The 13,129-nt window shown below is 35.3% G+C and overlaps 1 protein-coding gene across 1 annotated transcript in view; it reads left to right on the top strand.

The window, feature by feature from the left end:
* Nucleotides 1-13,129, top strand: part of LOC111504278 (cytochrome P450 9e2) — a 40,487-nt gene that overhangs the window by 15,253 nt on the left and 12,105 nt on the right. Inside the window, exon 4 of the mRNA XM_074184164.1 lies at nt 9,688-10,019. Within this exon, the coding sequence (XP_074040265.1) occupies nt 9,688-10,019 (332 nt within the window). The remainder of the gene's footprint in view (nt 1-9,687; nt 10,020-13,129) is intronic.

The following is a 13,129-nucleotide window of genomic DNA, read 5'->3' as shown; positions in this document are numbered from 1 at the left end:
CTTGGCAAAGTAAAGCAGAGTTTTGATTTTCGATTTTTTGACTGAGAGACCCAGTTATTTCATTTTACTGTACATTTCTCCAGTCGCTAAGATTCTCATATGACACGTTCACATAGAGTAGGGCCTAAAGGATGACAGCACGACCAGCTGTCGAAAACGCTCGCAGATAATTAAACAGAAGTTATAGAGCTTCAAATCTTTTTTGTAACTTACATTAATAGTAAAATACTGAAAATAAAGGAAAATTTGTTGCATCATCCCAATAAATATATATATATATATATATATATATATATATATAAAGAGATATTTTATCGAGTGGGTATGATATAAAAATCAAAAATGATACAATTAATGGACACAACACTCCAAAAGTGGGGCAAACCGCGGACACGTGTTTCTGGCTATTGGCCTCATCAGCGCGGTGCAGCCAAGTGTAAAGATGGGCAACACTTGTTTGCCGACAGCAGGAAACAACACAAACGAACGGAGTCAACAACAGGAGCCAACCGCACATTTGTGGTTCCAGTTCGAAGACCTAGAATTCCCAGGCTACATCTAACATGACCACGTAGGCAGCTATAGCTATCTGCGTAACATCCAGGTCCAGGATATAAATACAAAGAGATATTTTATCGAGTGGGTATGATATAAAAATCAAAAATGATACAATTAATGGACACAACACTCCAAAAGTGGGGCAAACCGCGGACACGTGTTTCTGGCTATTGGCCTCATCAGCGCGGTGCAGCCAAGTGTAAAGATGGGCAACACTTGTTTGCCGACAGCAGGAAACAACACAAACGAACGGAGTCAACAGGAGCCAACCGCACATTTGTGGTTCCAGTTCGAAGACCTAGAATTCCCAGGCTACATCTAACATGACCACGTAGGCAGCTATAGCTACCTGCGTGACATCCGGGTCCAGGATATAAATACAAAGAGATATTTTATCGAGTGGGTATGATATAAAAATCAAAAATGATACAATTAATGGACACAACACTCCAAAAGTGGGGCAAACCGCGGACACGTGTTTCTGGCTATTGGCCTCATCAGCGCGGTGCAGCCAAGTGTAAAGATGGGCAACACTTGTTTGCCGACAGCAGGAAACAACACAAGCGAACGGAGTCAAACAAGTGTTTGACGATAAAATATCTCTTTGTATTTATATCCTGGACCCGGATGTCACGCAGGTAGCTATAGCTGCCTACGTGGTCATGTTAGATGTAGCCTGGGAATTCTAGGTCTTTTAACTGGAACCACAAATGTGCGGTTGGCTCCTGTTGTTGACTCCGTTCGTTTGTGTTGTTTCCTGCTGTCGGCAAACAAGTGTTGCCCATCTTTACAGTTGGCTGCACCGCGCTGATGAGGCCAATAGCCAGAAATACGTGTCCGCGGTTTGCCCCACTTTTGGAGTGTTGTGTCCATTATTATATATATATATATATATATATATATATATATATATATATATATATATAGAGCAGAAGGTGATCGTTGCTGACTAGTTAGGAATGGAACCAACAAATAATGGGGCTAAGCAGCAAATGAAAGAGTAGTCTTTAAAGTTTGTCTAAGCTTTCGGAAATTTAATAAATTCTTTCCATCATCAGGGATGAACTTTTTGAGCATGTTTCATATGATGGTTATGTAAAATATTGGACACAACTGGATGGATGAACATTGATACAATACATTTATAAAACTGGTTAAAGGATGTCTAATATTGGATAAAATATTTGTGAAAAACGTTACAGTTTAAAATTATTGTGAAGGAAGAATAATGTCATATATATATATATATATATATATATATATATATATATATATATATATATATATATATATATATATGTATATATATATATATATATATATATATATATATATATATGTATATATATATATATTTTATATATATATATATATATATATATATATATATATATGTATATATATATATATATATATATATATATATATATATATATATATATATATATATATATATATATATATATATATATATATATATATATGAAAAAAAAATCCAATGATAAACATATTTACATGTCATTCACTTTGAATTTACTTAAAATTCAATTGAAACGTTCAGGTGAAGTCTCTGTCATATTGGTGATTATCAAAATAAGAGATATTATTACTATCATTTTTGACAATGAGACTAGTATCCTGATAGTGGGAACATTTTCCCTTGAACAAATTCCACTTATCATTACTACCACTATCGAACAACTTTTTGTGAACCCATATATTTTCATATGGAAAATCACTCACATTCGTGGTTCAACTCCCCGCAACCCAAAAAAAATCAATAGTACCATAATTTATTATTTTTTGACTGACAGTCTTTCGAAGACAGCAGTCAAATCTTAGAGAAGTAATAATTGTATTTTACCCGAATTGCGAGTAATGGTAGTTGAAATGAATGGGAGATTATATGGCACAATTCCACCTCTAGAGTAACAGTATAATTTTTCCAGAATGATTATTTCTATTCAAATTTTTTATTTTATTGTGAAATTTTCTAACTGCAAGAAAAGATATTCCAAAGTGAAACATGTGAGATCTGATTACTCACTGTCTGTTAGAAATTATAGGATAAATTATATATCTGGCAACGATGCCAACACACCCCTCGCGCATAGAGAAATAACAGTTTTAAGAGCTTTTGGGTAGTTAGTCAAGTGTGACGATGGTAACACGTTAGAATAGAAGACAAACAGTGCATACATTGCACATTGTGTAATATTTGGAAATATAGTTTGTTGAAAGTACTTGGGCTTTCATTAATACTAGTGAATAATTATATACCGTCCACATTGGTAACGGGTTAAAACCCTAACATTTGGTCCTTCGAGCCGGATATATTTGGATAATTGTTGGCATTCACCATTGGATTACTGTTAGTTCGAGCATAATTCAGTGCATCAAGTTTGGATAATACTGCTATTAAGAGTGAAAATTACGGATGCCGATAGTTTATATCTGTGGTTGAGACTTTCATTTATTGAGACAATTTGGAAACTGTTCTTCAACACGAAACATAAGTCACTTGAGCGCGGTAAAAGACCGCATAGCAACAAGCAACACCCTCACATCGAGTGGTCGCCAGAAGTAGTGCTTAGCAAAATTGAACTCTATCGCCCCTTGACTGCCGATACGTTCAGAGGAGTTGTCAGCGACAACTTCTACGAATTGCCGGTGTTGAAGTTGGATAGGCGGTGGGCGTCATCTGCGACGGCGACGGAAGGATTTCTAACAACGTGAACTTCGAGGTCCACGTGGTGAAGAGCAGTGGGTACATTGGTTTGTTTATTGGAAGAACGAAAGTGAGTCTATGCATGTACCTCTATACCTATTAAGGCTGTTTTTTTGACTGTGTATATAGATTGGCAATTGTTCTATTTTCAATATTTATTTCATATTTTGTGCTATTTAACTACCTACAAAAATAAAAATACGATGGCAGAGGATATGAAAACACTAAACAGAAAAAGGGGTGTAGTGAAAGCTCGCCTAACACTTTTCAAGAAATTTGTAGATGTGTATTTGGATAAAAAAAATAATGGTCAGCTCATTGAAAAAATATCTTTGATAGAATTAGAATCAAGGATGCAGTCACATAACGCATTATTATCAGATTTTAATGAAGTTCAAACAACAATAGAAATGTTGGTAGACGAAAATGACTTGGAGAATCAATTGAAAATCAGGGAAGAATTTGATGATACTTATCATAAAGTTATAGCCATTTGCAAGGAAGTTTTGGATGGGTTCAATGTAAATATTAATGACAATTTCGATTATAATATGTCACAAAGAGCATCTGTTTTGTCCATACACAGTTTGAGAGCCCCTAACGCTATAATGTCACAACCTAAACTTCCACCTATTCCTATTCCCAAATTTAGTGGAGTTGTAGATACTTGGTTGGAATTTAGAGACACATTCAAGTCATTGATTCATGAGAATGACTCTATAGGCAACATTGAAAAATTCCATTTTCTTCGAGGTGCTTTAGATGGTGACGCCAGGCAAATAATACAATCACTGGAATTCTCTGCCATAAATTATCAAATTGCATGGGATTTACTTTGTGATAGGTATAACAATGAATCGTTATTAGTCAATAATCACCTGAAATCGTTATTTGCATTACCGTCATTGGTGAGAGAGTCGTTAAGCGAATTACGGAAACTCATGGATGCAATGGAGTCTCTGGGTTTGAAAATTGATTCTTGGGACATAATTATAATATTTCTTATTTGTGGGAAGTTAGATTCAAACACACTACGTCAGTGGGAAGAAGAGTGGCCTCGCGACAAATTAGCAACATTGAGTGAATTCAAAGAATTTCTGAAATCAAGGGCCGAACTCTTAGAAACATTAGAAAACAGTCATGTTGATAAAAAATCTAATCATGGTAAATTCAAATCTGATTTTAAACCCAGTAAATCTTTGGCTTTAGTGTCAAATATAGTTTGTACTTGTTGTAATGGTAACCACTCAATTGGTAATTGCGAAAAATTTGGAAAAATGAGTGTGCGTTCAAGATATGAATATGCTAAACGTTCAAAATTATGCTTAAATTGTTTGCGAAGAGCTTCACATATAAGTCGAGATTGTTTGAGTGGTAACTGCAGAAAGTGTGGTCAGAAACACAACACTTTGTTGCACTATGAAGTACAAAAACACAAAGGACCTATTGATGAGTCACTAAACAACCTTGAAACACAACATTCTAGGTAAATTAATGAAAGTGGATCAGCTGATCCTCAAATGGGTACTTCACAAATCACTTCAGCTAACACATCTACATTAACTACACTCAATGAAAATATAGTACATGATGGAGGCAATGAAGTACTATTGTCTACAGCTTTGGTATATGTGATGGATAAAAATAATTGTCCTCAAATCGCTAGAGTTCTTCTTGATAATGGATCTCAATCTAATATTATCACATATAGTTTTACACGAAAATTGGGAATTGAGTTGGATAATATTCAGATATCAATTGTTGGCATTAACCAGTCGGTATCTGAAATAAAAAATAGATGCAACATTACATTTCAATCTATAAAGAATAATTTCAAACAAAATATAATGTGCTTGGTTGTTCCTCAAATTTCGGTTAACATTCCAAACTATAACATTGATGTGAGTCATTTGAATATTCCTCCTCATCTTCCATTGGCAGATCCTGGATTTTCGAAATCCAGTCCGATAGATATCTTGTTGAAGCAGAAGTTTTTTATTCTTTGTTATGTATTGGTCAAATAAAGTTGGGACTAAAAAACCCAATTTTACAAAAAACATCACTTGGTTGGATTGTTTCAGGATCTATAGGTAGACACACAGGAAACATGATAACACAGTGTAATCTTGTTAGCAACAATCTTTCTCAAACTTCTGATCTACACGATCAATTGGAGAAGTTTTGGACAATAGAGAAACCTCCTTCCTTGAACAACTACATGTCTGAGGATGAGCAGAAATGTGAAGAGATTTTTGTTAACACAACAAAAAGATCTTCTGATGGAAAATTTATGGTACAAATGCCACTATCTGAATCACCATGTAAATTGGCAGATTCCAAAAAACATGCTTTAGATATGTTTTTGGGTTTGGAAAAGCGGTTGGCAAAGAATCCACAGTTAAGTAATATGTATTGTGATTTCATGGAAGAATATGAAATGATGGGACACATGTCATTGGCACCTCCATCTTCATATGATGAACAAGTGTCATATTTTTTGCCACATCATGGTGTCCTAAAGGAACAAAGTTCGACAACAAAATTACGAGTTGTCCTTCAATGGATCCGCACAAACAAGTAACGGCATCTCTCTCAACGACATACAGTATAAAGGTGCAAATAACCAAGACGATCTTTTGAAAATCTTGTTGCGCTTTCGTCAATTCAATATTGCAGTGTGCGCAGATATCGAAAAGATGTATAGGCAAATTTGAATAGATCCTCTGCATAGAAATCTTCAAAAAATCTTGTGGCGCAAAAATCCGGAAGAAAGTATCAAGGAATATGTTCTGAACACTGTTACCTATGGAACAAAATGAGCACCTTTTCTGGCTATGAGGTGTTTAAAGGAAGTTGGTATTCAAAACTTAGAAAGTGCCCCAAAGGCGGCACAAGCTATTTTACATCATTTCTATGTTGACGATTTTGTATCTGGTGCAGATTCTCTTGAAGAGACAGTTCAGTTATGTAATGATGTGTCATCATTATTGAAAGCGAGTGGATTTCCACTGAGGAAGTGGATTAGCAGTGATCCGCAAGTTACCGAAAAAATAAATGGCAATTTTTCTAAATTGGAAAATGTTCATTTCGGTGAGAAGGAAGAGAACAAAACGCTTGGTTTGTATTGGTGTTTTAGTTTAGATGTACTCAAATATAGTATTGATTTTTCAAAGTCAGACAAAATAACAAAATGATCAATTTTGTCTGATATATCAAAAATATTTGATCCACTTGGTTTATTGGGTCCTTGTGTTATCATTGCCAAGATATTGTTACAGACCTTATGGTCATTAAAGGTGACTTGGGACGAAACATTGCCGTCTGATATCCATACACAATGGTATCAATTGAAAAATCAATTTAATTCTCTCAATGATTTACAAATTGCACGGCGTGTAGTTTGTGCAAATCCTACTAGATTGGAAATACATGGCTTTGCTGACTCCTCGTTAAAGGCTTACGGGTCATGCGTGTATATAAGAAGCATAGATGAAAGAGGCAATATTCACGTTTGTTTGGTCGGTTCTAAGGTAAAGGTAACACCGTTAAAATCTCAAACAATTCCACGACTTGAACTGTGTGGTGCCTTAGTTTTAGCTAAATTAATAACCAAAATTAAAAGTTCTCTAGACCTTCAATTTTCAAAAACAGTGCTCTGGTCTGACTCAACTGTGACGTTATGTTGGATTAATACATCACCACATTTATTACCGACCTTTGTCGCAAACAGGGTCTCGCAAATACAGAATCTCATTGATCCAAAAGATTGGCGGTATATTAAAAGTGAGGACAACCCTGCAGATCCTTTGTCTCGTGGTATAAGCCCTGGGAGAATTGGTGATTGTGAAATGTGGTGGAAAGGTCCAAGTTGGCTATCACTTGCAGAGGAAAAATGGCCCTTATTATTTGTAAAAAACATTGAGCCAGAAAATATACCAGAAATAAAAATACAAGTTTCATCTTGTCATGCAGCACAAAAAATCTCATATTTTCCATTTAGAAAATTTTCATCGTTAACTAAAATGAAACGCACATTGGCTTATTGTTTAAGGTTCATTCACAATTGTAAAAGTAAATTTGATAAACGTCATGATTCGTTAACACCCCTCGAGTTAGAAATTGCTATGACAACTTTAGTAAAATGGTCTCAAAAGGAGTCCTTTGTTGAAGAAATAAATAATATTGAAGCGGAAAAACCGATTAAGTTGAAGTCATTTGCTAGCTTAAGTCCATTTTTGGATGAATCACATCTACTCAGGGTGGGGGGAAGACTTCAACTATCAGAATTGGATTATGCTAAGAAACATCCCGTAGTTTTGTCATCAAAACATCATTTCTCCTATCTTTTAGTCAAGTTTGAACATGAACGACTGCTTCATGGTGGTCCTCTCATGTTGTTGAGTTCAATAAGGGAAAATTTCTGGATAATTGGAGGTAGGAACCTAGCCAGAAGAATCGTATTCGAATGTATTAGATGTTTCAGAACTAAACCGAAAGGTATTTCTCAAATTATGGGTATTCTTCCTGAAGAAAGGGTTCGTCCAATGCCACCATTTTTCACCACTGGAGTGGATTATGCAGGTCCTTTTTTAATTAAAGATAAACCTGGTCGTGGTGCAAGGCTCTCATAATCCTATGTTTGTTTATTTGTCTGTTTCACCACTCGAGCAGTCCATTTAGAATTAATTTCCTTCCTTACATCTGAAGCATTTATTGCTACATTCAGAAGATTTTGCTCGCGTAGAGGTAAACCGAATTGTGTATGGTATGATAATGCCACAAATTTCGTGGGTGCCAATTTGGAATTGAAAAAATTGGCTGAATTTTTGAAAAACGATGAGATTCCACTCGTAAACTACTTTGCAAATGAAGGCGTAATTTGGAAATTTATTTCCTCCAGTTCTCCAAATTTTGGTGGTCTATGGGAGGCAGGGATAAAATCAACTAAATTTCATTTGAAAAGGGTAATGGGTAATGTTTCATTAACATTTGAACAATTGTCAACTCTGCTCACACAGGTAGAAGCAGCTTTGAATTCTCGACCATTAACCCCACTCTCCTCCAATCCAAACGATATGGACGTTTTGACACCATCTCACTTCCTGATTGGAAAAAGACTAACTAGTTTACCAGATCCAAATTTAATGGAAATTCCAATCAATAGACTCTTGAAATATCAGCATATTCAACTGATGTACCAACACTTTTGGAATCGATGGTCAAAGGACTATATCACCGAACTCCAGCAGCGTCATAAATGGCAAATTGAGCAAGATAACCTGCAGACTGGACAGCTGGTTATAGTACGTGAAGAAAATCTTCCTCCTCTCCAATGGAAACTTGGCCGTGTGTGTGAAGTGTTCTCAGGTCCTGATGGGAAGGCTCGTGTTGTTTCCATTAAAACAAAAAATGGTGTTATTAAAAGAGCTATTTCCAAAGTGTGTCCTTTACCAATTGACAATGCAATCACATAAATGTATTGATGCCTAATTTGTAGTTGTAAAATTATGTTATTTTCTTGTAACTTTACATTTCGTTTTGAAAGACAATCTTTCAAGGTGGGGGTATGTTAGAAATTACAGGATAAATTATATATCTGGCAACGATGCCAACACACCCCTCGCGCATAGAGAGATAACAGTTTTAAGAGCTTTTGGGTAGTTAGTCAAGTGTGACGATGGTAACACGTTAGAATAGAAGACAAACAGTGCATACATTGCACATTGTGTAATATTTGGAATTATAGTTTGTTGAAAGTACTTGGGCTCTCATTAATACTAGTGAATAATTATATACAGTCCACATTGGTAACGAGTTAAAACCCTAACACTGTCTTTTGAAATTATTTTCGGAATTATATCTGTATGTTTCAAACAGTAATGGAGTTTATTTTCACTCATCTACGATATTACTCGAAACTCAACTAGAAATATACTGGCATTCTTCCCTGATTCACTAATGAAGATCATCAATATCAGCAAGTTGTTTATTATAGGCATGTAGATCAAGTCGAATGTTTTACATCCATCGAACTGAAAGAATATTTGAAGCACGCATAAAGGAATACAGACACAGTTTTCAGAATGGAAAAATGATTTCCACATATGCTACACCTCCTCGTAGAGATACTCCAATTCAATCACGAATGTATGGAAATTAATAAATTCAATTATTATCAATATTGAATGAACTATCGAATATATTTGTTTAATTCTCCCCAAAGGAATTTGTTCCCATCTCGTTATCATACTCAGCTCTCCTACTTGTAATATTGTGATATTGTAATATTTGTAATGTAGCTATCACTCATGAAAGTCAAAGTTTCCAAGAAACTAACAATAAAAGAATGTGGCCTTAATGCACTTTCGTGAGAACTAGTAATATGATTTATAATTTTTTAGGTGAAAAATGGCGAAAAATGCGATCTATCCTCAGCCCATCGTTCACCAGTAGCAAAATGCGAATAATGTTTGTTTTAATTTCGAAATGCACTGAGAATTTTGTGAATCATTTTCTCAAGAAAGATGAAAAATGTATAGAAGTAGAAATGAAAGACACATTTACCCGTTTTACTAACGATGTTATAGCCACCTCTGCCTTTGGTGTGGAAGTCGATTCACTTGAAGAACCAAATAATGAATTTTATTCGAAGGGAAAGAAATCCACCACTTTCGAAGGAGTCTCAAAACTGTTCATGTTCATAAGATATCCATTGGTTCCTAAACTTATTGAGGTAAATAAAAATGCAGTTCTCAACCATCTTCCCGAATAGGAAAACTGAATCAATTCTATTCTATGATGTAATGGCTCAATGATATTCCAAATAGGAACTCCAAATTAAGCCCTACGAAAACATACGAGCATTATTCATTGTGAGGCAAGTGTATCAAATCTATTTCTGTGTTGAATGGAACTACCTTGAATGCGTTTTATGGGTATATTCCACACATATTGATGTTATATCTAACAACAAATAACATTCATCTATTCCTATCGATCAAAAAAATGTATACGTTAATAATATCTATATCATAGAACGACTATTCAAAAACCCTCCCACTGGTATGAGATTATCCACATATTTTCCCTCATAATTTTTTATAACTTGTTGAACATATTTTCTCATAAAATTTTTCATAACTGGTTGAACAATGATTCAAACACAGAACCCATTCTAAAAAAATGCTGATTCACAAAGAATAAATATATCATTCTGCAATAACGTTACAGTTGAATTATATTTTTTTAAAGATTGACCATTGAACAATTTCAATCCTGTCGATTATAGAAAGTTGTTCCGAAGAAAGTGAGTTTGTTATCAAGTACAGTTCCAAGAAAAAACAACTATAAAAGGGTATTTATAGAAAGTTCTCAGAAACTTTCAGAAAGGAAGATGTTTAATTAACTGGATTTTTTCAGCAGTGATAACAAAACAATAGTGAGATTATTTCGCTACAGGAAGACAATTCGTACGCCATAACTAGGTCAACTGTAACTTCATACAGTTATAAATTCAAGTTAGACAAGCAGGAAGTCATCAAATGGATGTTCGAGAATGATGATCTGGCGATTGTGTTTAAAAATACACAGGAACGATGAGAAACGTTTTTAGAAAGATTATGAATATTTCAAAAACTGATAAATATTTTTTTCTGAAGAGTGTTCACTTCGGCACTTTCTGAACAACAAGGTTAACAACTTTATTCTTTGCGGTGAATAGAAAAACAACTAGATATAAATATTGTGGACTGATTTTTGAATTTGGAAACGGCGATCCCCCAATATTGAGTTTACATATATGGAATTGGAAACAATCAGAGCTACCATTCCTGAATGTACTACTTATAAAAAAACGCTGATAAGGGTTTAGAAATTGATGTTCATAGAAAAAATATCCGACAGCTCGCACCATTTTCTTCAACATATCGTGGAGTGACTATATTTTCTTGCCAATACATTGCTTGTTAGCTTGTTACGTTAAACATAATACGATATCCAAAATGAAAGTTATCAGAGACATAGGTAAAAACAATGCAAAAGCAAAATATTCCAAAAATATGGTTGTTGCTTCATAACAAAATACCCCATTGAATTAGTCTGGATATGTGAAAAATTATACATACAATACAATACAATACGATGAAATAGTCCGACAGCGAAATGTCTTTATCGAATTCATCTCGATATTGCTTGTAAAGTAATTGTTTTTTGGTTCAAGACCTGATATTTGTAAGAGATTGTGGAGAACATGATTTGAATAAAAATCGGGGTGTAGATGGAGAATTCCACAAGAAGTACGAGAAATACAGATTATATCCAGAAAAATGTTTTGAGTATACCAGAATGAGTATTGAAACCTTCGATTATATTCTTATAAATATTCAACCAGAACTGTAGAATAAACTTAATGCAAATAGAATTTCAAGTGCCGCTGAAATATTGTTTTTGACATTAAGGTATGTAATTACCTATCTATAGATATCCATCTATATTAATCTACATTACGTATTCATTTATATGCCTATGTATAGAGGTAATATTTAATTAGCTGATTATATTTTGGAGAATTACCTATGATATCCAACAGTATAAACAACTTTTCCCAAGAAAGCAATGGTCGCAAACGGACTTTTTTATAACTAAATTTATTTGGAACTATCTTTGCCAAAAATATTATCAGCTAATTAAATGTTACCCTGTATATTGATATTTCATGAAATAGAAACACTTTCAGATAACTATTTTATTTATTGCAAAAATCTAAATTAAATGACAGTAATTTTTCGTACAACTAAAGCAAAAACAACTTCTAACCTGTAATTGACGGTAGACCGAATAATGAATTTCTAACTTTTTAATCAGTCTTCCAAATAGATGGTCCAGCTAGTATTTCAGCAATAAAAGCCTCGTTTTATCACTGCACTATTCGCCGCGACTGCCGCTCGACTCCGTGGCTCGCGCCGTACTGATTCATGTATTTGTTTTACTCGCCCGTCGCGCCGCAAGTTGCCCACGCGGTTCGCTTGGTACATTTCGCCGGTCGCTTCGCCGGTCGCCGTTGCGCGTGGCTTCATAATTATATTGCTATGCGTTTGTTTCAGTCGTCGGTCGCCGTTCGCACCGCGCGAATATTCGCATCGGCGAGTGACCCGTGGCCAGGCTGTAACTTACTGTCCTTCCATAGACACGACCGGCCCATGGATGGGTAGAAGGGATTTGTTACAGTCTCCCCCCTTGGTCTCGAACTCGCCTCGAGGATGGACCAGTTCTATTAGCTGGTTTCTTCTTCTTCGAGGGTCACCTCCTTTTTCTCAAACCAAGTGTAGGTTTCTCAACTTCACTGGCTTTTCATGAGTGAGAGATGAGATATAGTAACCTCCTAACGGTGTTGTTTGGTTATTAGGGTGGGCAACCTCATAACTGACTGCGGATACCTGCCATCTCTTTTCGAATGAAACTTTGCAGTGAGTCTTTTCGCAGCATTGCTAAGCGCGTGTGTCTGCACCCACACTAGGTCACCAATCTTGTAAGGATCCACATCATTTCTCCTGGCATCCGCATAGACCTTTCGACAGTCTTGGGCTTTTTCATTTAACGCTTTGATCTCTTGCCAAATGGTTGAAATTTTCTTTAGATAAGGAGTTATCTGGGGAAGGAAATTCTTGGTATCCGTAACGACCCTGAAATCATGTTTCACGTCATCGGAAGTTCGTAACTCGCACCCAAATGGTAAGTAGGCAGCAGTCTTCCTTATAGTTTCACACCATACGGAGTTCATGGCAAATCTGGTCGTTGCAAGCTTTTCAGGCCATGATCGATAATCGTGGTTAAATATCACGATTT

Source organism: Leptinotarsa decemlineata, unplaced genomic scaffold, assembly GCF_025532065.1.
Source record: "Leptinotarsa decemlineata unplaced genomic scaffold, Ldec_3_MD MMD2_P_RNA_scaffold_2, whole genome shotgun sequence".
Lineage (NCBI taxonomy): Eukaryota > Metazoa > Arthropoda > Insecta > Coleoptera > Chrysomelidae > Leptinotarsa > Leptinotarsa decemlineata.
The sequence above is the reverse complement of the archived record's forward strand: the minus strand, read 5'-3'. Positions and strand labels throughout refer to the sequence as shown.